Here is a 24,366-nt window from a genome sequence, read left to right on the forward strand (position 1 = left end):
GATCTTCCCTGCCTACAGAAGACGAAGCCAACAGCGCCTCTCGGACCGAGCGGTCGAGGCCAGTGGCCAAGAGAGAAATATCGGGAAGAGGAGAAGAAGAATGCCACTCTAATGTACCAGGGAACTACCAAGAAAAGGAAAGCCACGACACATAAAGACTGGCACCGCTTCGAGAAGGAAGGCCGCGGGCAGCAGCATGTCAGGCAAGGACGAACGGGGTCAACCCTCCCTCGCGCGGAGGAAAATGAGTTTGGTCGACTCGAGAACGAGAAAGAGAAAGGGCTAGACACGCGAACGAAAGAGGGAAAGGAGACAGAGCTCGGGTGCGTGTGTTAGGGGAGTTAGAGCTTAAAGAGGAAAGGGGGAAATAGGTTTAATATAAATTAATATATATATATATATACATATATATATATAAATATATTTAAGACCTTCTGAAGCGGGCAACGGGATTTCAGTTTTGGTGACAGACAACTTGTCACGGGCAACTCCTCTAACCAAAATACTGTGTTGACCTCACTTTTAGTGAAGGTCTTAAAATAACATACATAAAACAAACTCAACTTTAGGAATCTTACGATTTAAGATTTTGAGACACATTTAAAAGACCTAAAATGATCAATATGATCATTAAGATAAAGGGTCTAGCAACATTGACTTATTTGAACATACATAGGGTTTAAAACCTTAAAAATTGAAATAACCCTCAAAGCAATCCTTTTGGAGCTTAACAATGACAATACCCTAAATGATCAGATCAGTGGTGACAAACCCTAATCTGGTCAAATTTTGACTTAATGGTCACCATAATGATCATAAAGTCAACATTGACATTTAATTGATCCAATTGGTCAACTTTGACCCAAATAGTCAATTTGAGTTAATTTAGTCAATTTTGGTCAAATTGGTCAACCTTAGCTAATTTGGACTAATGAATCAGTCCAAACCCTAAAAATAGTCAAATTGTCCAACTTGTCCTAAGTATAAAGTTTTGAATAGATAATTTTAGAAATAGAGCAATTGATAGTATCAATCAACAGATTTTTATTCTTTTGGGACTTATCAAAAGGAATCTTAGAGATATAAGTAGCTTTATCCTTTTTATCCTTACCTAACATAGTGAGCATCTCCAATTTTCACCATTCATCAAGGTAAAGATCAGCCACAATCAAGTCTTTTTTATCATTTGTAAAGCAAGGAGATGGATCTTCTTCCTGGCATTTATCATGCCAAAAGGATAAGCTATCATTCACAAGTTTCTAGTGGATAAAGTCCTCAACAGTCTTTCATATTTTCAGCATGACTCTCCAAGTTTTGGAATCACCAATCTTGGAATGAATCTCCAATTGGTGAATGTTTCTACAATATTTGCTTTGCATGTATTTGGCCCGTTGAAATTCAGCTTTTCTAAATTTTAACCACTGAAGAATAGAATTGACCTCAGCTAGCTGCTTTAGTTGTCAAAATCCCTGCCCACCTGTATTTAAGTTATACATAGCACCTTTCAGTATGCCCGATTTCTTTGTTTATGATTCTCAGGCCATAAAAATTTATTAAAAGACCTTTTAAGTATTAGTTGTGTGCCATATTTGATCCTTAACACCTGAAACACTTTTCAGCAAAGTAATCTTTTCCCAAAGAATTAAAAAAAATGTCCAATCTCCAATTTTGCTTTTGATTTTATCCACGACAACATGAAATTGCATCTGTTTTCTCCTAAGTATTTTAAGTGGAGATCAACAATGGCAGAACCAGTATACTCATGTACCCATGCCTTCATATTCCTATTCACATGTTTCCCAAAATAAAGACGACATTTCTCAATATTAAAGCACATACCAGAAGCTTCCTGAAATGATAGGAGAGTATGATATGTTTTTTTGATAGAGTATTTGGAAGCATTAGTGAAAAATAATCACATCATCAGCATAGGTCAAATGGCTAACTCCCATTCTAGCCTTATTTTTGTACTGTGTATAGTAATGTTAAATCTGCAGGGAATTAATTAATCTAGAAAATAATCAAATACTAGAATAAAGATAGTAGGTGAGAGAGGATCCCTCTGTTTTATGCCTCTACTAGAAGTGAAAAGGCCATGTGCTTGCCCATTAAGGAGCACATGATAATAGTTGCCCTCCAACTAACCTTTGATAAAATTGCAAAACTTTGAGTTGAAGCCCCTAGATTTAATGACAAATAAATTTCCAGCTAATAGTGTCATGAGCTTTCCTTAAGTGTTGTTTGATAATAAGATTTCTCCATCTGCATTTATAGTCAAGATCACATATTAATTTTTGTGCCAATAAAATATTATATGTTATACGTCATCCCATAAAAATAGGGAAAAAACATAAAATTTTAGGAACAATCATGTTCATGGTTCCCGCCAAAAAAAAAAAAAATCAAACTTGTTGCATCATCATTGCAAGTTACTTTTTAATGTTTTATGGGTCCTTTTTTTTTTGTCATTGTTATTTTCTTGACCTAGTTATATCGTAGAATAAATTATTGATAAGTAGTGTACATAGTGAAAATATTTTCTTTCTGAAGTTTTAATTTAATGAATAAAATGATTATTTTACTTCCTGAAACCTTCTTTTTTAATTTTTGTAAATCGTTTGGATATGTTATGACATTGCTACTTTCTATATAAATGGTTCAACGGTTTTTTGATACTCATAACTGGTTTTATCTCAACTGTTTACAGGACACATCAGATCCTTTAGCCTTCGCTCTTCTGCAGCCACAATCCACTGGAACGCTTGTTCTGGAACTTGATTGGCTACCAATGAGAACCAAGAGAGATGAACCACTTGTATTGTGTATTGCTGGGGCTGATAGCAGTTTTCGCCTAATCGAAGTTGGCGTGTAGGTTCACACTAAACCAAATATTCTTTCATTCAGCATCTTTCCTAATGCATCTGTTTTATAATCTTCATTAGCCTAATCTGGTTAGTTGGGCTGCAATTGTTATCGCAGTTGATATTTTATTATCATGACCTAATTTAGGATCTTTATGTTGTTTTACTGTTATACTAGACAACTGAGAAGCTCTAATTACAATACTGAACGTTTTTATTTTTGGTGCTGGTTAATCTAATGGTTTATTGCTTCTTGCTCCATGTCAATATTAGTTCTGAAGGAAGAGATGGATGGAATTGTTAAGAGGAACATTTTTCCATTGTCAAGGTCCACTTTTGGTGATATTATCTTCTCCCCTCGTTCACCCACCTTGGCTTGGGTGGAGTGGGCTGTAGGTATGCAGGGAGGCATTAGAACATGCACTTCAACATTTTTAGAGTGTGCATATCTAGAAAAAATTCTTCCAAATATGTGAATACCAAGTGACAAGAATCTATGTGAGAGATTGTAACAGTAATAGATCTATAGATATTAATTGTCGACATGATATTTAAATGTTTTCTTAGGACTAGTTTCCCATTGGTTTCACTTCAGTTCATGTCTCAACAATAACAAAAACAACAACAAAAAGAAGCCTTTGTCCCACTAAGTGGGGTCGTCTACATGAGTCCTTTTTCTCCATTGTGTCCTATTTTGTGTCATATTTTTATTTAATTATAATAAATTAAGATCATTTCTTATACAATGTGCTCAAGTTATTTTAGGTCTATCTCTACCTATCTTTAGCTAAGTCAAATTTAAAATATTTACTCTCCTAACAAGGTCATAAGAGGGTTGATATTTAACGTGAGGAAACCATCTAAGGTGACTCTCTCTAATCTTGTCTGTCACTGGAGGTACTCCAACCTTTCATGGATATATTTGTTTCACATTTTATTTAAGTGTAAAGCAACTCATTCACCTGAGCATTCTCATCTCAGTAACACTTAATTTAATGCTTCTCTTTTACAGACCAACATTCTGCACCATAAAGCATTGCAGGTCTCACCATTAGTTTTTAAAATTTTTCTGTAAGTTTAAGCAGTGTTTTTTATCACATAATATGCCCGATGCGTCCCTCCACTTCAACCACCAAACTTGAATTCTACTAATAATATCCCCATTTATATCACCATCACTTCAAACAATAGACCCAGGATATGTAAAACATTCAATTCTTTTAATGACTTAGTTTACCAAGTGTTACGACCTTGCTACTAGATCTACTACTATTAAAATTGCATTCAATGCATTCAATTTTAGATCTATTCAAATGAAAATTTTTAGATTCTAAAGTTGACCTCCATAAGTTTTTTTCTGAACTCTCTCTCTGAACTCTCTCTCAAGTCTTCTGAACTCTCTCTCAAGTCTTGTCCACAAGAAGGATATAATCAACAAAAACATACATTAAGGTACATCCTCCTATAAATGTCCAGTATTGACATCCATAGCTAAGGAAAAAAGATACACTAAAGCAAAAAGATACTGGCTTAAGTCGATCTCTGATGTAATCCAACTGAAATAGGAAAATACTTGGCCAATCCTTCTTGTGTTTGAACACAAGTAACATCTCTAGTATACATAACTTTAATAATTTGAATATAAGCATTATAAACACCTTTCTCTTCTAAAAATTTCAAAAGTACTTCTCTCGATATCTTAGCATAAGATTTTTTTAATTCAATAAAATTCTTATCTAGATCCTTCTTATTTTCTCTGTAGTTCTCCCTAATTTTTCTCAATAAATGCATAGGTTTCATGGTATACTTGTCTGACATGAATTCAAACTGATTTTAAAAAAATTTTGTATCACGTCGTAACCTATGTTCAGTTATTCTCTCCCATAACTTTAATGTATGTTACATGTACTTAGGTATTTTATAATTTGCACAATTTTATGCATCCTCTTTATTCTTAAAAATAGGAATCGATAGACTCCTTCAAACTTGTCTGACATTTTTTAGTTTCTTAAGCAATATTAAATGGCTTAGTAAGCCAATCAATTCTCAGATCTAAACGTTTTCACACTTCAATTGGAACACTCAAGTTTTACTATTTTTCCATACTCATCTTCTTTAAAGCTTCGTCAGTTTCTATTTTATTAATACGACGGTAAAAATAAAAAAAATATTATTATTTATGATATTAAGATTAGTAAAGTCAATCATATTTTTATGATTTTTATCGAATATTTCATTAAAATATTTCACCCAGTTATGTTGAATATCCTCATCTAATAAAATTATTATTTTTTCTTCATCCTTGATGCATTTAACTTAAACTAAATCTTATTTTTTTTATTTCGTTGCTCGACAAGTTTGTATATATTTTTATTATCATATTTAATATCTAATTTTTTATAAAGATCAATTAAATCATAATTTTAATCATAACAAAATATTCTCTAAAACTCTCTACAAGCTATCTTATTTTTTTTTTCAACTCTACATGTTATTACATTTGGATTAATTTTTATAACATAATTTCTTATTTTTCATCTTTTCTTGCATATTATTATCCCACCACTAACTATTTTTATTTATAAAATTTTTTCCTTTTGATTCTCCAAACATATCTTTTGCAACTTGGTTAATAGTAATTGTTACTTTATCCCACATAGTATTAGCTTATTCATGAACATCCGAAATATTATGATATTGAAATTTACTCTTAAAAATAATTTTATTTGGATTTTCAGTACCCCCATTTAATGTTATGATAATGTTTTTTTGTATTGTTCATCTTATAACAATTCATCTTAACCTTCAAAACTAGCAATTGATGTTGGGTATTTAAATTGTCTCGAAATGATATTACAATCTTTATTATATTGATCATCTATTTTTCTAAAAAAAATCAATTTGTGTTTTATTAGATTCATTCAAGCGATAATAATTTTTATCTTTTTTCTTAAATAAAGTAGTAGCAGTAACAAAATCATAAGTTAAAGTATTCTTTATTAATCATTCCAAAATCATAACAATCATAAATGCTTCTAAAGTTTTCTACTACGCTACCGACATCTCAATTTAAATTTCTTCTAATAAAAATTATTTTTTTAAGAGGCATCATTTGCATTAATTCTTTTAGGTCATTCGAAAATCTTTTTTTGAACATATATCCAAATCTATTTGGGAAGCATAAACACTTATACTATTAAGAATCCCAGTATTACTAACAATCTTCAGAACTGTAGTTTTATTTCCAATTCTATTAATTTTTACAACATTATTTTTTGAACTCTTATTTATTATTACACTTACACCTTTTTTAGTAGTACTCCTACTTGAATACCAAAATTTAAAACCTAAGTTATTAATCTTCCTAATATTTTCTCCAACCAATTTAGTTTTTTCAGTGCATATGCTCTTTATCTTTCTATTAACCATAATATCTACTAATTTCATTAATTTATTTGTGAGAGAACTTATATTCACGTGACACTATATAAAATTCAAAGTTAGGCTTCAAGCATCTTATTTTTTGGTGGAAAATGAAGGTTGTTGTAAGCTCGGTACTTTTTTTTTTATTTATCATAAGAAAATAAATGTTGAAAATTTACAGCTCATCCTATAGGGCAATGCCAGAAATCATTTAAAAATTAGTGAATAATTCCTTTAATAGCTCTCTATGTGGGCTTTATAGAGGACCTCTCGTATAGTATTTCCCATCTATCAAGCTGCTACATAGTGCAAGGTGGTTGGCTTTTTTTTCTGCCAATTCGTGCAAGATACGGACATCAGTTAGTGAAGGAGCTCCTTTGCCTGCGAAAGTTGTAAGCTTGTAATAATGGAGTGAAGGAGCTTCTTCATGACACTCTCGTTTCCTCAGAAGCACCTGGGCCCTCTTCTGTCTGACTATGTATTCCCAACCAGCGCACCAAGGTAAATTAAGATCAGAATTGTGTGCTATTAAATTCTTTTGCTAAAAGCAATCTTGTTATGTACTGCAAAAAGTTTGAAAGTAATCTTGTTGAGTACTCCATTATTGTTTCTCTCGTTAAGTTGCTAAGTGAAGCAGTAATGTTGAAGAATGGGCGCTGCGATGATTCATTTGCGAACCAATCCTTTAGAAAGAGTAAACTGGAAATAAGTACTTGTGGGCTGGATTAAGCCACATGCTACAAGATAGGACCTTGTCGTTGAATTCATGATGATTTTTGAAAATCAAGAGAGCCGAACTACAGAATAGGCTTAGAGTAAAAGAGGCAAGCTTTGATGAACATTTACCTGGATCAAGGCCAAACATTTTTTTTTAAACTCTGATTCCTCTATTGCTGCAATTTGTTCATCTTAAGGAAAAAGTTTATTTGGTCCCTTGTATGTGGATGTAAATAAATTGGGATGAATATTACAGAAGAAGGCTTGGTAATGGCACAGTGAGAGAATGCATGCTTAACTAAGCATATGCAATCTAATCAAGAATTAATATCAAGGCGATGTTGGGATATGGGATAGGGCGTAAATAAAAGTTTTTTTTTTTTTTGCTCTTCCCTGGAAGTAAGGAGCTCATTAAATTATCCATAGCGTTGGCTTGTTGCTATGATGAAGGGCCCTCCTGCAACTCGCTAATGACACCTTCTAATAACAACTCTTTTGTGGCTTCTGCTATAGTGACATGTTTCCTCTTTTGGCGTTGGTGCTTTTATGACAGTGTGGTGTGATATATTACTATGGTTCCTTTTATTATCTATTTCTAGTAGGCTCAATGGCTTTCTATTGATATATTTTATGGGAAAATCTCTATGTTAGCATTTCATCTTTTTTCTCAGTTGCTGGCAAGTTTTTCTATGGTCTTCCAAATATGGGCTATGGAGATTGCTTATAGATTCATAATTGATTTCTGTTTTGCTAGGACTGTTTTGTTGGATTTGTGGATTCTTGTCGTGGTCTGATCAATACTATGTGGATGGTATCCAATGCATTTTGTAAAGTGGTTGATTTTCCACATCTTCAAATTCACTACGCCAACCAATCCATTTTGTTCTCTTGAATCAATTCACTACGCCAACCAATCCATTTTGTTCTCTTGATTCAGTTTTGAGTAAATACTTTGGATGGTATTTCTTCTAGACTTTCTAGCTCTTCAATGGCTAGGTTAGTGGTGGAAATCGATGTTATTACCTTAGGAAGAAATTTGAATTAATGCCACAACTATTGGCTACTGGCATTGACACGTGATTAGCGCGATTCCACGGTTTCGCTTGATGAAGATCCAGCAGCCGTGGGAGTAATGGGCCCCAGGAAATATTTTTATTTATTTATTTTGTATTTACAACAAGTTTCCTTCCTTTTTTTCCCCTTTTTTATTCTTTTTTTTCTTTATTTTTTCATTAGGTTGTTTTCTAACCTTTATATAGGTTGTATTCTGGTTGTTTGGATTTTTAGCTTGATTTTATTTGTTTTAGAGATTTTTCTCTAATTTATGCTTTCTGGAGTGTTGTAACTTCTTTGTTTTGCAAGTGATGTGTTTGTAGCACCTAGGAATAGGTGGTGGATCCCCCTCTAACACGAGACTTTTTTCTTGCTTGAATCAGCAAGGCTTTTTCCTTGCCTGAACCGGCCTAGAGTGGCTAAACTAGCTCATTAGGAAGGAAAAGGGGTCCAAATGAACTAGAGTTGCCGCCCATTAGGAAAGGGTTTTTTTAGGTTTTAGGACAGTTTTGTGTTTTCAGTCAGGACATATGTCGATGTTCACATTTTTCCCTTCTAGGGCTATATCCAAGGACGAGCGGTGCTCCGGCTGTATCTCGTTTCGAGATGGTGATTATCATCGACTTTGTCATTCTCCGTAACCTCCTCATCATTGTCGTTGTCTTGTACCTTGCTGCAGACCATCGGAAAGAATCCTCCTTGTCGCTGCCCTCCAAAACCACTTCCTGCCGCTGTTATCTGTCAACCTCCCTACAGTCCAGCCCATCTCACTCCATTTGCAACCAGACCCCTTGCAACCACAATAAATTCTATCTCCATAGCAAACACCAACCACACTTCCACCCTGCAACCAACCGCCAATCCCACTTTCCCGCTAACCTCATCTCCCCCTTTCCCCTCCTACAACCACCCACAACCACGTAACCACCCTCTTACCATCCAATTCACTAAGCCAACCACTATCCTTTGGAATACACTTTAGTTGAGTTTGTTTGTATTTGTCATAATTTTCTTTGAAGTGTGTTTGGTTGTAATCACTGATTTGCTTTCTATAATAATATTTGTTTTCTTATTGTTGTTTGGGTTAACTCTGGTATCAGAGCTAGCCTAACCCTTGTCCTATCTTACGTGATTGTTCTATGATAATATTTGTTTTCTTATTGTTTTTTGGGTTAACTCCCCCTTTCCCCTCCTACAACCATCCACAATCACGTAACCACCATCTTACCATCAAATTCACTAAACCAACCACTATCCCTTATACACTTTAGTTGAGTTTGCTTGTATTTGTCATAATTTTCTTTCAAGTGTGTTTGGTTGTAATCACCGATTTCCTTTCTATAATAACATTTGTTTTCTTATTGTTATTCGGGTTAACTCAGGTAAATTAAATATTAATAAAAAAATCAACAAAATAAATTCTACATTATGCATAAAGATCATGTTAACTCACTGTAAAAATTAGAAAATTATTTGAATAAGTTTAAGCACTAAAGTTAGATTTTCTAAGAAACATTGTATCAAAGCTAGCCTAACCCTAATCCTATCTTAGGGTTTCTAGCATCCACATATGCTCAACTCTATCTGCACAAAAATTTTTTTCCCACCCTCCTCCGCCTTTACACATCACTTTCCACTTATTCACCTGTCGGTCAACTTTTTTATTGTGATTTGAAAATATGAATATGAAAATAATTTTTGAAATTTAATTTAATATAATAGATATATAGTTTGAGTTTTAAAAGTAGTATTTTTTAATTTTTGAAAATAATTTTCGAAAAATGAGACCTAGTCTGATAGTTTGCATAATCGTGTCCGATACCGCAAATACTACACCCTCCTGAAAGATAAGTGTAAATACGCAAATACTACACCCTCCTGAAAGATAAGTGTAGACCTCAGCGATAGATCTAATCCTGCAAACTAAGAGATTTGTGACATCCGTTTGGTCTGCGAACCTTTTATGTATGACCGACAAGTTCCCATATCTAATACAAAGATTAAATAGGGTTTATTTTACCTGGGTTCGAAGTTCCCTATAAAGGCAAGCCTCTATAGTTAATTACATCTCAAATGACCGGGGTCAATTGTGAACTCTCGATAATGATCAGAGGTATTAGTTTTAAAAATTCCAAAGTTTAGGTTTTCACGATAGGACGTGGAAAAATAAGTGGGAGTGGCTCAAATAAAAACATTTATTTCAGGAGTCCAAAGAAAAGAAAAGATAGAGGATGTCACAGATCCTGAGGAGAAATCTCAGTGACTTCCCAAACAATTCTAATGCGCGGCCAAGTTTTGGAAATCATATTATTTAGGTGTTTAATCTTGTCAATTTTATTATTTGAGACTTACATTTGCATAATATTCAATTAGAGACTTACATATGCATAATACTCGATTGTGCAAATAGCCCGCAGAAATAAGAGGGTTTACGTCGTGTCACACGACAACTTCGAAACCATGGGAGTGGCTCAAATAAAAATATTTATTTCAGGAGTCCAAAGAAAAGAAAAGGTAGAGGATGTCACAGATCCTGAGGAGAACCCTCAGTGACTTCCCAAACTATCCTACTGTGTGGCTGCATTTTTAGAAAAGATGTTATTTGAATGTTTAATCCTGCCAATTTTATTAGGGTTTACGTCGTGTCACACGACAACTTCGAAACCTAAGACGCGTTAGGACTTACACTGCACAACATGGTTATACAGGAGCCTAAAGAAGATGTGAGGATTTACGTCGCGCTAGGCAAACTATCTCGAAGTCCCATAAGTTGTTATTATATTAGGAAGGGATAATGCTGAAGAAGATCCTCTTGCTGCTCGGTTTGAATTCCTCGCCGTGCTGTCCACAAAGTTCTGTCCACAAAGTTGGCTCCAAGCTCCTGTCGTCGTGACAGCTCCAGGGTTTAAGTGTTTGAGATTGGGGTTTATGTTTCTAGTTTTGGTGTCAAAGTTTGGTTTTGTTTTGTTTCGGTTTTGGTTTCAGTTCTGGTTTTGCATGCAGAGTAGTCAAATTGCAGGTAAATAAAGAGTAAAGTGCAGCAAAGTAAAATGTTGTAGATAAACTATAAAAGCGTACTTGGGCATCTGCTACTGGTTGCGATTAATATTGTGATCATAGTATGATTTGCAACATATTTAAACATACTTGCAAGAAAAATAAATAAGGCAAGAAAACCCAGCATGAAAGTCATAAAAACGAGTAGTAGAAATCACGAGCAAAAGAAACCTGTAACCACATATGACAGATCAGGACTGGGTATAAGACATTGGTAAAAGTGGGGGCTCAGAGCTGGGCTATGTGCTTCCCGACCTTGAGCAAGAGTTGCCAACTCGACAATCTACATGAGGTAGTTCTTAACCTCAACCCAAATGACTAACCATGAGCTTTTATAAATTTTCATAGAAAAATTATTTGATTTTCATGCAAAAGCTGTTGTTTAAGTCTTTTTTTATGCAGAGTTCCTTTTAACATGCAAAAGAGATTTTGTTTTATTTTCGTAAATATTTTTGTAAAGTCGTGTAGTCCACAGGTTAGTCACTCTAATCGTGCTAGAACTACTGACAACCTAAGAGCATCGGGGCAACAATCCCACCAAGGGTCGATGAATAACATCATCGATCTTTTCCTCTCTCTTATAGAAGGTCATTGAGGTAGGAGATAATATTCTAATAATTCCACTTCGTATCACTTGTTTAAGCACACATAAGCAATGTCGTCATCGCCCTCGCCACCCAGACCCTAGACTTATCATAGTCCGATGATCCATATGCGGCGTTAAGAAATTTCCCCGATTGCTTGTAGGAGGATTTGAGTGTAATATTCAAGCTCAAATCCCGGTGCACTGGGTTTCATTGTTGGTTAAGTCATTGCGGGAATTTCACTGTTGATTTAATTAATGCTGAGAATTAGGTGGATGGACTCTCACCTAGGGCGTGTTCTTAAAATCTAGAAGTCTATGCTGAGAATTAAGTGGATGGACTCTTACTTAAGATATGCTCCTAAAATCTAGGAAGACTATGTTGAGGATTAGGTGAATGGACTCTCACCTAGGGTGTGCTCCTAAAATCCAGGAGGTCTATGCCGGGGATTAGGTGGATGGACTCTCACCTACGGTTTGCTCCTAAAATCCAGGAGGTCTACGCCGAGGATTAGGTGGATTGACTCTCATCTAGGGTGTGCTCCTAAAATCCAGGACGTCTATGCCGGGGATTAGGTGGATGGACTCTCACCTACGGTTTGCTCCTAAAATCCAGGAGGTCTACGCCGAGGATTAGGTGGATTGACTCTCATCTAGGGTGTGCTCCTAAAATCCAGGACGTCTATGCCGGGGATTAGGTGGATGGACTCTCACCTACGGTTTGCTCCTAAAATCCAGGAGGTCTACGCCGAGGATTAGGTGGATTTCAAGTGGGACCCTCGGTGGAGTCGATCCGTGACGAGGGCGTCACGTGATTGGGTGGAGGAGAATGTCACGGACACAAGTGTCTAGTTTTACTGTGCATTCGAGGATTAGGTGAATAGACTCTTTCCTAATGTATGCTCCTAAAGCCTTAGGAGGTTACATGCTGAGGATTAGGTAGATGGGCTCTCACCTAGGGCGTGCTCCTGAAGTCTAGGAAACCTATACTGAGGATTAGATGGATGGGCTCTCTTGCTTAAAGTGATTCACGGTGTTCTACCCTGAATTTAGTGTTTTTTCAACTAATCCTCAAATATTTCTAAGTGTCTTCCAAATAATTAAATCAGAAACTCTCACTTTTCGATTTAACCATTTAACAAATGTAACAAAACAAACAAAAAGAGAAAGTTGACCCACTTCCAAAACTAACAAATCTAATGGGGAAATAACAAGTGAATCAACCTAAAAGCGTTAAAAGTCTTTCAGCAACTGTAATTAAATCAAATAGGCTCTCGAGAAGAGTGCTTAAATTTGTTCCAAAACAGTGTTTTGATCGGCCCGAATGTTTCACAATTCAGAGTAAAAAAAAAAAGCTCAAAAAGCCACCAAACAAATTAACAAAGTGCAGCTCAAAAGCCACAAAATGGAACCAAAAAGTACAACCCACAATGACACTTTCAAACAGCTCTATACAATGGGCAATCAGTCCAAAATCGGCACCCGAAATGACTCCCAAAAACAGTGAAAGAATCCAGCAAGGGCAACCCCCAAATGATGAGTTTAATGCCCCCAAAATAGTGATTAAAACAACACCCAAATGATGAGTTTAATACCCCCAAAACAGTAGGTAGACCAAACCTTAAGAAATAATGTTTAAACCATCCACAAATAATGTATAGTATGCAGTGGAAGAATTCCTTTTTTCACACATGCAAGCATATAAGTTCCAAATTTGGGACATATAAACTCATAAGAACTGGACGTTATATATGTATACAAGTGGAAACCTTGTGTTAAGCAAGTAAATGCATCAGAATCTTGTGACATGTAAGAACTGAAGAAGATAAATATGATAACTCTAGCAAATTGATAATGGAAACCAATAATGTCAACCACATCAAAGAAGACTCTTGTCATCACCTTTACTATCACTGGTTAAATGCATTCATGCTCACTTCCAGTTGCCAAACAAGAGTTGAAGTATGAGTTCATCAAAAATAACATGTTCACAGTTATTAAATTATCTTAACCAGTAAACTGATAAAAAATGAAATGATAGAAGCTATGAAGCATGAGAAGAAATATCTGTACACCAACAACACAATTGTAAAAAAAATTGCCTAAACAGAGCAGTTCATAACTTAGACATTATCTAGACCATATGACATAATCAAATTGAACTAGGCTTCGTCCAATGCAAGGCATAGTTAGTTTTGGAGAAATAATAACAAATAATTTAAGGTGTGGAGGCATAATTCTCTCTAACTATGCAATTCATTTTCAGAAGACAACATTAAAATTAGAATATTATTTAACACAACTAAAATGTTCAGGTATTAAGAGCAAAAAGTACACAATTAAAATATGCAGAGAAGTAACTGATATAACAAAAGTTTGAGAACAGTAGTAGTAGCATGCAATAAGCTCAAAAAGTTTCAATTGTTAGAACCAAATACTTCGATAAAAAGTTTGTGGTGAACTGAAAGGAATAATCAAAGTAGAAGGTAAGATCAGGGAGTTCAAACCTGTGCTTCGAAGTGTGGCAGACGATCGACACAGAGAGATTCGAAAGAGAACGAAGGGGTTCTGTCGAGAGCAGGGGGAGGCGAATCAGACGTATACGGGAAGGCTAAGCGGCTTCGTACAGAGGAGGGCCAGCGACTTCGGTGCGGGCGAGAGGCGAACGGGGCTTCGATCGAGACAGGAGAGGGCGAGCGGGCAGGAAGCCGTCGAGGCCGACGAGGGTGAGCGGGAGAGAGGAGCTGTCGAGTGCGAGTGGGATCTCTTGAGAGCGGGACTGCGAGCGAAGAAGCAGGCGCGAGGAGGAGGGCGAGCGGGAGAAAGGAGCTGTTAAGCGCAAAGGGAGAGCAGGATCGAGCGATTTTGATGCTAGGAACGGTGAGCGAGATTTTTCGTGAGCGAGAGAGAGGCGAGCGAAGCTTCGGTACAGGGAGTATGCGAACTTCGGTGCAGGGAATAGGCGAGAGCTTCGGTGTAGGAGAGGGAGTCGAGTCGAGTGAAAGCTTCGACACAATGGAGAGGAGAAGGTGAGCGAGGGTGGGCGAGCATAAAGAGGGAGTTGGGCAGTGGTCGAGAGAGGGGGAAGGTGTCGAATGAGGAGCCCAGATTCGTCTTGAGAGGAAGATGGAGTCGTAGCAGGCGTGCGGGATCGACGCGGAGAGCGGGGACGAGGTCTGCTGCTTCGGTTTGGTCGAGCGAGAACAGGGAGACGGAGGAGATGAATCGTACCAAGAGGGGAGGAAGAAGGCAGGCTCTCAAGGAAGGCGAATGCTTTCAGTGGGATCTTGTATCCGGAAAATTGCAAAGGAACGTTACAGGAGATTGGGCGGGGAAATCATTACCTTCCATGCGCAGAGGTGGCTTAATTGGAAAAGAATTAATTTTCATTATATGTAGAGTTAATGATATATTTGAAATTTGAAATTTAAAATTTAAAATTTGTGGGCTGAAGTAATTAGCCCGGGTTTAACCTATATTCAGCCCAAGTCAAACTCGAAATGAACCTAGGTTGAGCCCGGGCCCATGCCCGCGAAAAATGCCCGCAAAAAAAATGCATCGATTTCCGTATCATTTATGCGCACGTGTAACCAAAATGATATGGGTGTCCTTCCTAGCCAAAGTTGACGTTCCGGACGCATCGGCGTAGTCTGTTTCGTCATCTGGGGTCATCCGGACGAATTCGCTGACGGGCGAGTCGATTTAAGTCAAAATCGTGTGTGGTGTAGCGAGTGTTTTGCTGAGTCACCGAGGGTTCACCTAAGGTCGTACGATCCTGTAGGAACGTATTTTTGGGTCCTCTACATGATCTTAGTCCTTGCAACTAGAAGTTGAGTGCTTGGAACCACTAATGCGAGTTCTTCACAAAAATGAGTCAAGAAGCGGTTTGAAGTTCTACGAGAGGTGGGCTCCATTACTAGTTCGCTAGGATGGTCAACAAGGAACTCCTAAGGCTAGATTATGGGTTCTGGGAGTAAGAGACTTAGACCTCACTAAAAATGAGGTCAACACCACCCTCAAACTCTAATCATGTCGTTGTGGAGGCAATTGTCAGAACCTGATCAAAAGTTTACCATGGAAGAGCTATAGCAACGGCTTTGTCGAGTGTAACAACGGCTTGATGACATTAAGGAAAAGACTCGTAGAGAGGTTACTGGCGAGTGTAGTAGCAAGATCTGAGGAGGAGAGAGGGAGGAATATCTGAATCCTTTTTGTAGGGATGATTCCAGTGGAGAAGATACAAACCACAACACTTTGAGATACAATATCAAAGATGATCGAGAGATGAAGTGTTGTTAGAAGTTACAAAGATGAAGTATTTGTTAAGAGATAGAAAAATGAAGTGCCTGTTAGGGGATACGTAAATGAAGTGTCTATTAGTGAGTACAAAGATGAAGTGCATGTTGGAGGATACAAAGATGAAGTGCATGTTGGAGGATACAAAGGCTCATAAGTGAAAGTGGACATACTGGATTTTGAGGGGAGAATGAATCCTGATGATTTCATAGAGTGGCTGCAGACCGTAAAGAGAGTTTTTGAATACAAATAAGTGCCAGATGACCGAAAAGTGTAACTAACCTCTAATAAACTTAAGATGAACGCCTCATTGCGGAGCAAGATTACTACCTAGGAGAAGATGACGAGAGAGTTGCAACGACAATACCCACCTCGACACTATCGTTAGGATTTTTTCTTGAGGCTCCACTACCTACAAAATAGGGAACTATCAATGGAATACACAATAGAGTTTATGCAGCTTAAGTTGAAATGTGATCTGACAAAGCCAAAGGAGCACGTGATGGCCAAGTACTTGGGAGGTCTGAAGCCCGCCATCTGCAACATGGTTCAACTATAGCCTTACTAGTCTTAGGTTGATGCTTTGACCTGACACTAAATGTGGAGAGACGACACAAGATTGAGCAAGCATCCACCGTCATTCAGACAGCCACCTACAGTTGGAGGCATCAATAAGAGCACGCCTCATGGAGTTGAGAAGACAGTTCAGGAGAATGATAGTGCAATTCAGAGTGAGAAGTCTGATAAGAGTAGCATACCAAATACAGTCCAAGTCAAGAAATGCTTCAAATGCCATGAATATGGGTATATATCCTCCAGTTGCTCGACGAGTCGAGTTATGTTCTTCACCGAGCAGGGTGAGATACTTTGGTTCAACGGGTTCTACAGACTGAGGCTACAAGGGATCAACAGTGGTTTTGCCACCACATATTCTACATATTTTGCACTGTGAAAGGTAATGTATGCAGCCTCATCATCGATGGAGGGAACAACAAAAATGTGGTGTTTGTATATATGGTGAATAAGTTGAGCCTCACGATTCAAATATACTCCCAATCATACTCTCTAATGTGGTTGAGAAAGAACAATGGAGTCAACATTAAAAAGAGGTGTCCCATGGACTTTTCAATAGTGTATCAGCTGCAGGATTAGGTTTGGGGCAATATAGTGCACATGGATGCCTGCCACATCCTATTGGGGAGACTATGGCAGTTTGATTACATGACTCAACATGACAAGTACAGGAACACCTACTTATTCACCAAAGATAAAAAACATATCATTCTCTTTTCTTTTGTATAGTTTGAGATTATAGGTGTCCAGCGGGATCTATTTTGTTGACGATAGAGGATAACAGGGCTGAGGCACCGATTCCAAACACAAGGCGGTCACTATAGAAAGTATTTGAGAACATCATGATCAATAACAGGACTGACACACCGAGTAGGTCACTGTTAGAGGGAGTTCAACTTGTCCGCACATCAGATATAAATGAGCCGACATAGACTACCTTTTGAAGACTTTGCGGGTCACACTTGGGACGAAGTCCCAGTTTAGTTCAACAGTATACTCTCATATGATTGGACCGATATGATGGTTTCTCGCAATTGGGGAAAATTCCTCAGTTGTTTTGGGTGGCAGCACATTCGACAATGGGATCCAGGTGCTTTTAGGGCCGCATTCGACAATGGGATCCAACGCATTCGACAATGGGATTCAGGTGCTTTTAGGGCCGAAATCAAAGATACTTCAGCCCCGGGAGATTACAACAATGTCGTCCCCTTCAAAATACAGACATAAGCTTTGACAAATGAGGTTGAAGCTTTCCCAACTCCGGGAGACTAACGTGGAGTTTATTCCTTGCCAGAACCGACAGTGCTTTTTCCCTGCTTGAACCAGCCTGGGGTGGCTTAACTAGCTCAGCTAAGAAGGAAAGCGGGTTGGCCGACCCTAATGATTTAAGGTTGCTACCCGTTAGGAGTGAGGTTTTTCCCTATTAGTTACCTAGTATTATTTATATGCTGTTATTATATTTTAGGGCAATTTTTATTGTGTTTTCTGTTAGGACAGCCATAGGCGTCCAAGGTTTTCTTTTTTAGGGTTGTATCCAAGGGAGAGTGGTGCTCCGGTTGATTCTCATTCTGAGGCGGTGATTATCCTTGACATTCCCATTATCTACAATCTCCCTTTCACTATTGTTGTCATCGTATCTTGCTGCAGACCACAGAAAACAACCACTAGCTGTTTCCCCCCTTGTCGCTTTCATCCAAGTCCACTTCTCGTAACTATTATCTATCAACCTTATTAAAGTTCAGTCGCATCCCACTCCACCTTTAACCAAGCCCCTTACAACCAACCGCAAATCCTTTTTTCCCAGCCAACCCTAACCCACTCCCATCCTGCAGCCAACCCAACCCCACTTTTTCTACATCAACCAACCACAGCTCCCCTTTCCCCCTCCTATAGCCGTCCACAGCCACGTAACCACCCTCCTACCATCGAATCCGCCAAACCAACCAACACCCCTTGGAATACAGTAGAGTTGATTTTGCTCATATATGTCGTAATTTCCTTTCAAGTGTGTTTGGTTATAATCACTGATTTGTTTCAATAATAACATTTATTTTATTATTTTTGTTTGAGTTAACTCTGGTAACCCTCAATGTCATCACTTCGCCGTTTTGTCGCTCGCCCTCTGTTTGAAGCCGAATGGTCGTCGAAACAATTGCCACCTATTGTTACAACAAGAAATTGGAGTTTCCCTGCTTCTAGTTTTTTGTCTAGCCATCATTTACGCGAAATTTAAGCTGCCATGCATTCGTTACTCTTGTTGATCATCCTACAACTTCCTTAAAGCTTTTTTGTGTTATCTCCCTAGAGTTAAATCAAAATTTTGGTTGAAAGAATGTGATGTCATGCCTTCAAGGATAAACCCTCAATGAGGTGCCTAGGAAATCTCCATGGAGGCTATGCAGTGGGAAACTCTTCAATTGCAACTGAGATTTACCGATTTTGAAAAGAGACATGGAAAAGTGTTACCCATAGCTACAACAGTTTCCCAGATGAAGGAGATGAAAAAATTCTTTCTACTAAAAAGTTTCAAGTGATGAAGAGCCGGTGTTATATCAATTAGACATAATTCTTTCTACTAAAAAGTTTTAAGTGATGAAGAGCCGGTGTTATATCAATTAGACATTTAGTATAGAAGGAGAGAGATGGTGAGTTTGGAGTAAATATGAATTTATCGGATTTTGACCGACACATCAATCCGAACGAGCTCATCGAGCGATTGCAGACAGTGGAACGAGTCTATACAGTAACATTCTCCATAATAGAAGGGCAAAATTAGTCCCCACCAAGATAAAAAAGAGTGCATCTCTATGATGGGAAAATTTAAATTGCTTGCACTAGGAAATCACTAATTGGTCCAAGATGAAAAAAGAAGATGCAAATCAAATATCTATCAGTACATTATAGACATGATGTGTTCTTGAGACGTTATCGCTTAACAAAAATATCTCTCAATAGAGAGTACACTCATGAATTTGAGCAACTTTTGTTAAATTGTGAACTAGTTGAGTTTGAGGAAAATACCATAGCTCGATATTTTGGGGCATTGAGATTGTTTATTGGCAATGTCGTGTAGTTACAACACTGAATTATCAAGTCTACACCACTATAAATATGATTGATCATTCATACAAGTAGAAAGAGCACATTGACCAAATTTCTCACACCTATCCCTCAAGAAGAGAAGGCAAACATAGGAGGAAAAGAGGACTGACCAAGCTAACACCCCCATAACGTTTCTAGTTAAGAAGTATTTCAAATATCATGGGTATGAACACATTGCATAGTGGCTGATTTCTTTTACTAAGCAGGGTGTAGTGGATGAGGCAGAGAGCGAAGGACCAGAGGAAGAGAATGAAGTGAAGTACCAATTATCCAAAGATGAGGATGAGATGTTTGTGGTTCGACGAATTCTCTAAATCGTATTTAAGAGAGATCAACAATGACTCGGGCATAGCATCTTCCGTACTCATTATACTGTAAAATTGAAGGTATGCATTTTCATTATTACTGAGGACGACTGTGAAAATATGGTATCTACACAGATGGTGGATAAATTGAGGCTCATTACCTATAAATATTCTCAATTATATTCTTGACAACTGTGAAAATATGGTACTGCATTTTCATTACATTAGAGAGAGTCGTCTTAGATGGTTTGTTCACATTAAACGCCGACCATCCAATGATCCGATTAGAAGATTAGATGTTTTAGATTCGACTTATGTTAAGAAAGGCAGAGGTAGACCTAGGAAGACTTGGGCATATTGTATAAAAAATGATCTTAATTTATTTGAATTAAGTGAAAATATAACACTAAATAGGACGCAATGGAGAACAAGAATTCATGTAGTCGACCCCACTTAGTGGGATAAAGGTTTTGTTGTTGTTTGTTTGTTTGTTTATATTCTCTAACATGATTGAAGAAGGGAAATGAGATTTGTGTTTATTAGAGAGTTTATGAAATTTTCAATTAGAAACAAGCTGCAAGATCAAATTTGGTATGATGTTGTCTCTAGCATGTTTATAGCATTCTGTTAGCCAATTGTGGCAGTATAATAGTACAAGTCATGATAGTCACAAAAACACCTTTACATTTAACAAATATGGGAAGCGTATTGTACTTTTGTCATTAATGAAGTCAGTGGTGTTCAATACTCATATAGGGATAAAAGCTATCATGTCTCGTGTAACATTTACATGCTGTGAGAGAGGGCAGGTGGGCCTGACCTTAGTTATGCTAGAACGCAGTGATATGAAGGAGTCAATACCTTAGGCAATGCGACCTTTGCTTGCAAAGTTTCGGAATGTTCCGACGGACCATATGCCACCTAAATTATCATTCTTATGAGTAACTCAGTATAGACCTTATACCAGGATCAGTGCTCCCCGACCGACTAGCCTACTAGATGTGATCAACAAAATATAAGGAGCTACATAATCCAATTGAGGATCTGTTGGACCCATGGCTAGTTTGCGAGAGCTTAAATCCAAGTGTTGTCAGCTTTGATCGCACTTAAAAAGGGTAGATCATGGTGCATGTATAAATAGTAGAGTTGTGAACAAGATCACAATCAAATACATATTTTCTATTTGTATATTGGGTGTTTTGTTTGATCAATATGCCACCTGCATTATCACCCTTACGAGAGATTCAACATGTTATAGACCTTATCCCATAATCAGTTCTCCTTAATCGACTAGCCTACTGGATGCGATCAACAAAATATGAGGAGCTACATAACCAAGTTGAGGATCTAGTGCGAAGATTAGTTTGCAAGAGCTGCATTCCATGGGTTGTGTCAGTTTTGATCGTGCCTAAAAAGGATGGATCATGGTACATATGTATAGATAGTATGGTGGATCATTGTGCAGGGGTATAGATAGTATAGGTATGAGTAAGATCACAATCAAGTAAATGTTTTCTATTCCTAGATTGGGTGATTTGTTTGATCAATTGCATGGGGCCAATTTTTTCTCAAAGCTTGATCCGCGTAGTGGTTATCGTCAAATCAGGATGAGACTAGTGTCTGAGTGAAAGACAATCTTTAAGATACAGGATATATTGTATGAGTGGACAATCATGCCTTTAGCCCATCCAACTTCTCATGCATTTTCATATGGCCGATAAACCAAGTTTTTCAAACCTTCATCGAAAAATTTATGGTTGTGTATGTTGATGGCATCCTTGTGTACAACAATTTAGAGGAGGAACACTTAAAAGCATTTGCGATAGATTTTTGAAATTCTTCGCACAGAGCAGCTATGTGGCCATTCAAAAATGTGCCTCTTTCATCAAAAACATATTTTTTGGGATACGTTGTTTCATTTGTTAGCATTGAGATGAACCCAATGAAGATTGAGGCTATTGTGACCTGGCCTAGATGCCAATTATTTCTTTGGTGCATCAGTTCCATGATTTTACTTTTTTTACAGGAGGTTTATTAGAAATTTTAGCTCAATCACGACACCTTAGACAGAGCTTTCAAGTTAGATAATTTTGTTTTATTAAATGATGCTCAAAATACTTTTGATGCTTTGAAGAAACATGTGACTTACACCCTCGTTCTAGCCATCTAATATTTCAATCAAGTGTTCAAGGTTGATTTAATGTATCTAATGTGAGAATTGGAGCTGTGCTAATTTTCTTTAGTAAAAAATTGAATGATTTTAGGATGAATTATTCTACCTACAATAAAGAGTCTTATTTTATTGTGAGAGCACTCAATCATTGGATTTATTTTTTGCTGGCAAATGAATTTACTTTTTTCATTGACCACGAGGCCCAAAGATTCTTGATTATTTAGAGTAAGCTAAAGGGAAGACATGCAACATGAGTGAAATTTCTTTGTTCATTCTAATTTGTGCTCAGCATAGGGCAGGGAGTCACAACAAAGCAGCAGATGCACTGGGTCACCACCACTTATTAATCACAACTATGCAGTCTAAAGTAGTTGGTTTTGTGATGTTGAAGGCTTTATATACAAGCTGAAAAGGATTTTCAGGATGTTTGGAATTGATGCGAGGATAGACCGTATGAGCAGTATCATAGATCCGATAGGTGTATCTGTTTTTTTAGAATAGATTATGCATTCTTTGGGGTTCACTTATGGAGGCCATTTTAGAGTGTCATAGTGGAGGGATGGCATGATCTTTCCTATTCTAAAATAGGGACACTCACCTTCTTCCTCCGAGGGGCTGACCACATTTCGAATGCATCCTCCCTGTACGAAGCCGCTCAGCTCTCATGCCTGCTTCGCCTCCCAGATTCCGGAGCTTCTCCTCGCTGCACCGAAGAAGCTCACCCCGCCCGCCCGCTCGCCTCACCCGCTCTGCTCCCGCTCGCCCATTTCTTTCTCGCGCACGACCGAGGGCTTCGCCTTGGCCCCCGTTCCTCTTCTGCGAACCGACGCCCTCACCTCCGCCTCTCCTCTTCCTCAGCTCGACACCGCTCGATGCTCTCACCTTCTCCTCCGGCTCTTCTGTGAACCGCAACCCTCGCCTCTCCTCTCTACACTTGAAATCCTTGCGATCTACCTCCGACGACATCTTCCACCGGCAGCTGGCGAACCCACTCCTTTTTTGTCCAGCTAACTGCAAGCTCCCTCCCATTCGCAAAGGTAGGCTTCTTCCCCCTTCCTCCTTCGGGCACGAGCAGCTTTTATGCATCTTCCCCTTCTTGGACTTCATGGTATGCAATTAAATTTCTCTGCTTACCAAGTTACGAAAACTTGTCTTTGTTCCAATTCTGGCGCATCTGCTTTGCTTCTGCCATGCATTTTTTTTGATATTTTATTATTGTAATTGACTGGTTGTAACTTATGAATTTATTCATGCCTTTTATCAGCATAGTTTAAACAACATGAAGTAGGCATTTGAAAAAAAAAGGGGAAAAAGGTATTCATACATGCCACTTAACTTTTATGTATTTACATATCTAACACCCAAAAACTTCAATTTTTACACACATACCACTCAAATCCTTCCTAGCACATAACAAATACCGCCATTTTAATTTTTAAGAAAGTAAAATACACATGTTCATGCTTAGGTAAGCATGTTCATGCTTAGGTAAGTTGCTTAGGTAAGTTATGTAAGTAAAAATTGTTGTTTTGGTGATGAACATGTAAATTCATGAGAATTAAGTGGTATGTATTTAATTGTCATTCGTTTAAACCATGTGAGAATTAACCTCATTCCTTCTAAGGAGTAGTTTCATTTTTCGAAGCCTGAGCGCTTTAGGGGGGATCCAAATAAAGTCTGCTACTTGGGGTAGAAGAATTTACAGGAAATAAAATTGAATTCTCTTACTTTTCTAATTGATTGCACCTTTTAGCCTATGATCAGATTTTTTAGCCTATGACCAGACCTGTTCAACTATATTTGTGTTGTTGTTGCTTATCGGAGTGTACTGCTATTTTTTAGGGGTTTTGTGCCGCATCTAAAGTGCTGTTTGGTGGCTTTAGGGGCGCTGTAAAGTGTTGGAAAATACTTGAAAGTGTTGTTTGGTGCTGTAGTTGGCTGCTTGGAGCTAATTAGGTGTTGCCTAGTGTTGTTTGATATTTAAAATTTCGGCTTGGGTTTGTAGGAAGCCATAAAACTGTTGTTTGGTGTTTCAAATTGCTATTTAGGTTTGTAGTAGACTATAAAAGTGTTGTTTGATCTTTCAAATTGCTATTTGGGTTCGTAGGAGGCCATAAAAGTGTTTGATCTTTCAAATTGTTGTTTGGGTTCGTAGCATGCCATAAAAGTGTTGTTTGATCTTTCAAATTGCTTTTTGGTTTCATAGGAAGCCATACAAATGAT

At 37.7% G+C, this 24,366-nt stretch overlaps 1 protein-coding gene across 2 annotated transcripts in view; it reads left to right on the forward strand.

The window, feature by feature from the left end:
• The window catches only part of LOC110037198 (WD repeat-containing protein 11-like), a 124,592-nt gene that overhangs the window by 72,438 nt on the left and 27,788 nt on the right, over positions 1-24,366 (forward strand). For both annotated transcript variants that reach the window (XM_020741783.1, XM_020741784.1), the window contains one exon: positions 2,708-2,868. In XM_020741783.1, coding sequence (XP_020597442.1) covers positions 2,708-2,868 — 161 coding nt within the window. The remainder of the gene's footprint in view (positions 1-2,707; positions 2,869-24,366) is intronic.

The sequence above is a fragment of the Phalaenopsis equestris genome, unplaced genomic scaffold (genome assembly GCF_001263595.1).
Source record: "Phalaenopsis equestris unplaced genomic scaffold, ASM126359v1 Scaffold216725, whole genome shotgun sequence".
Taxonomy (NCBI): domain Eukaryota; kingdom Viridiplantae; phylum Streptophyta; class Magnoliopsida; order Asparagales; family Orchidaceae; genus Phalaenopsis; species Phalaenopsis equestris.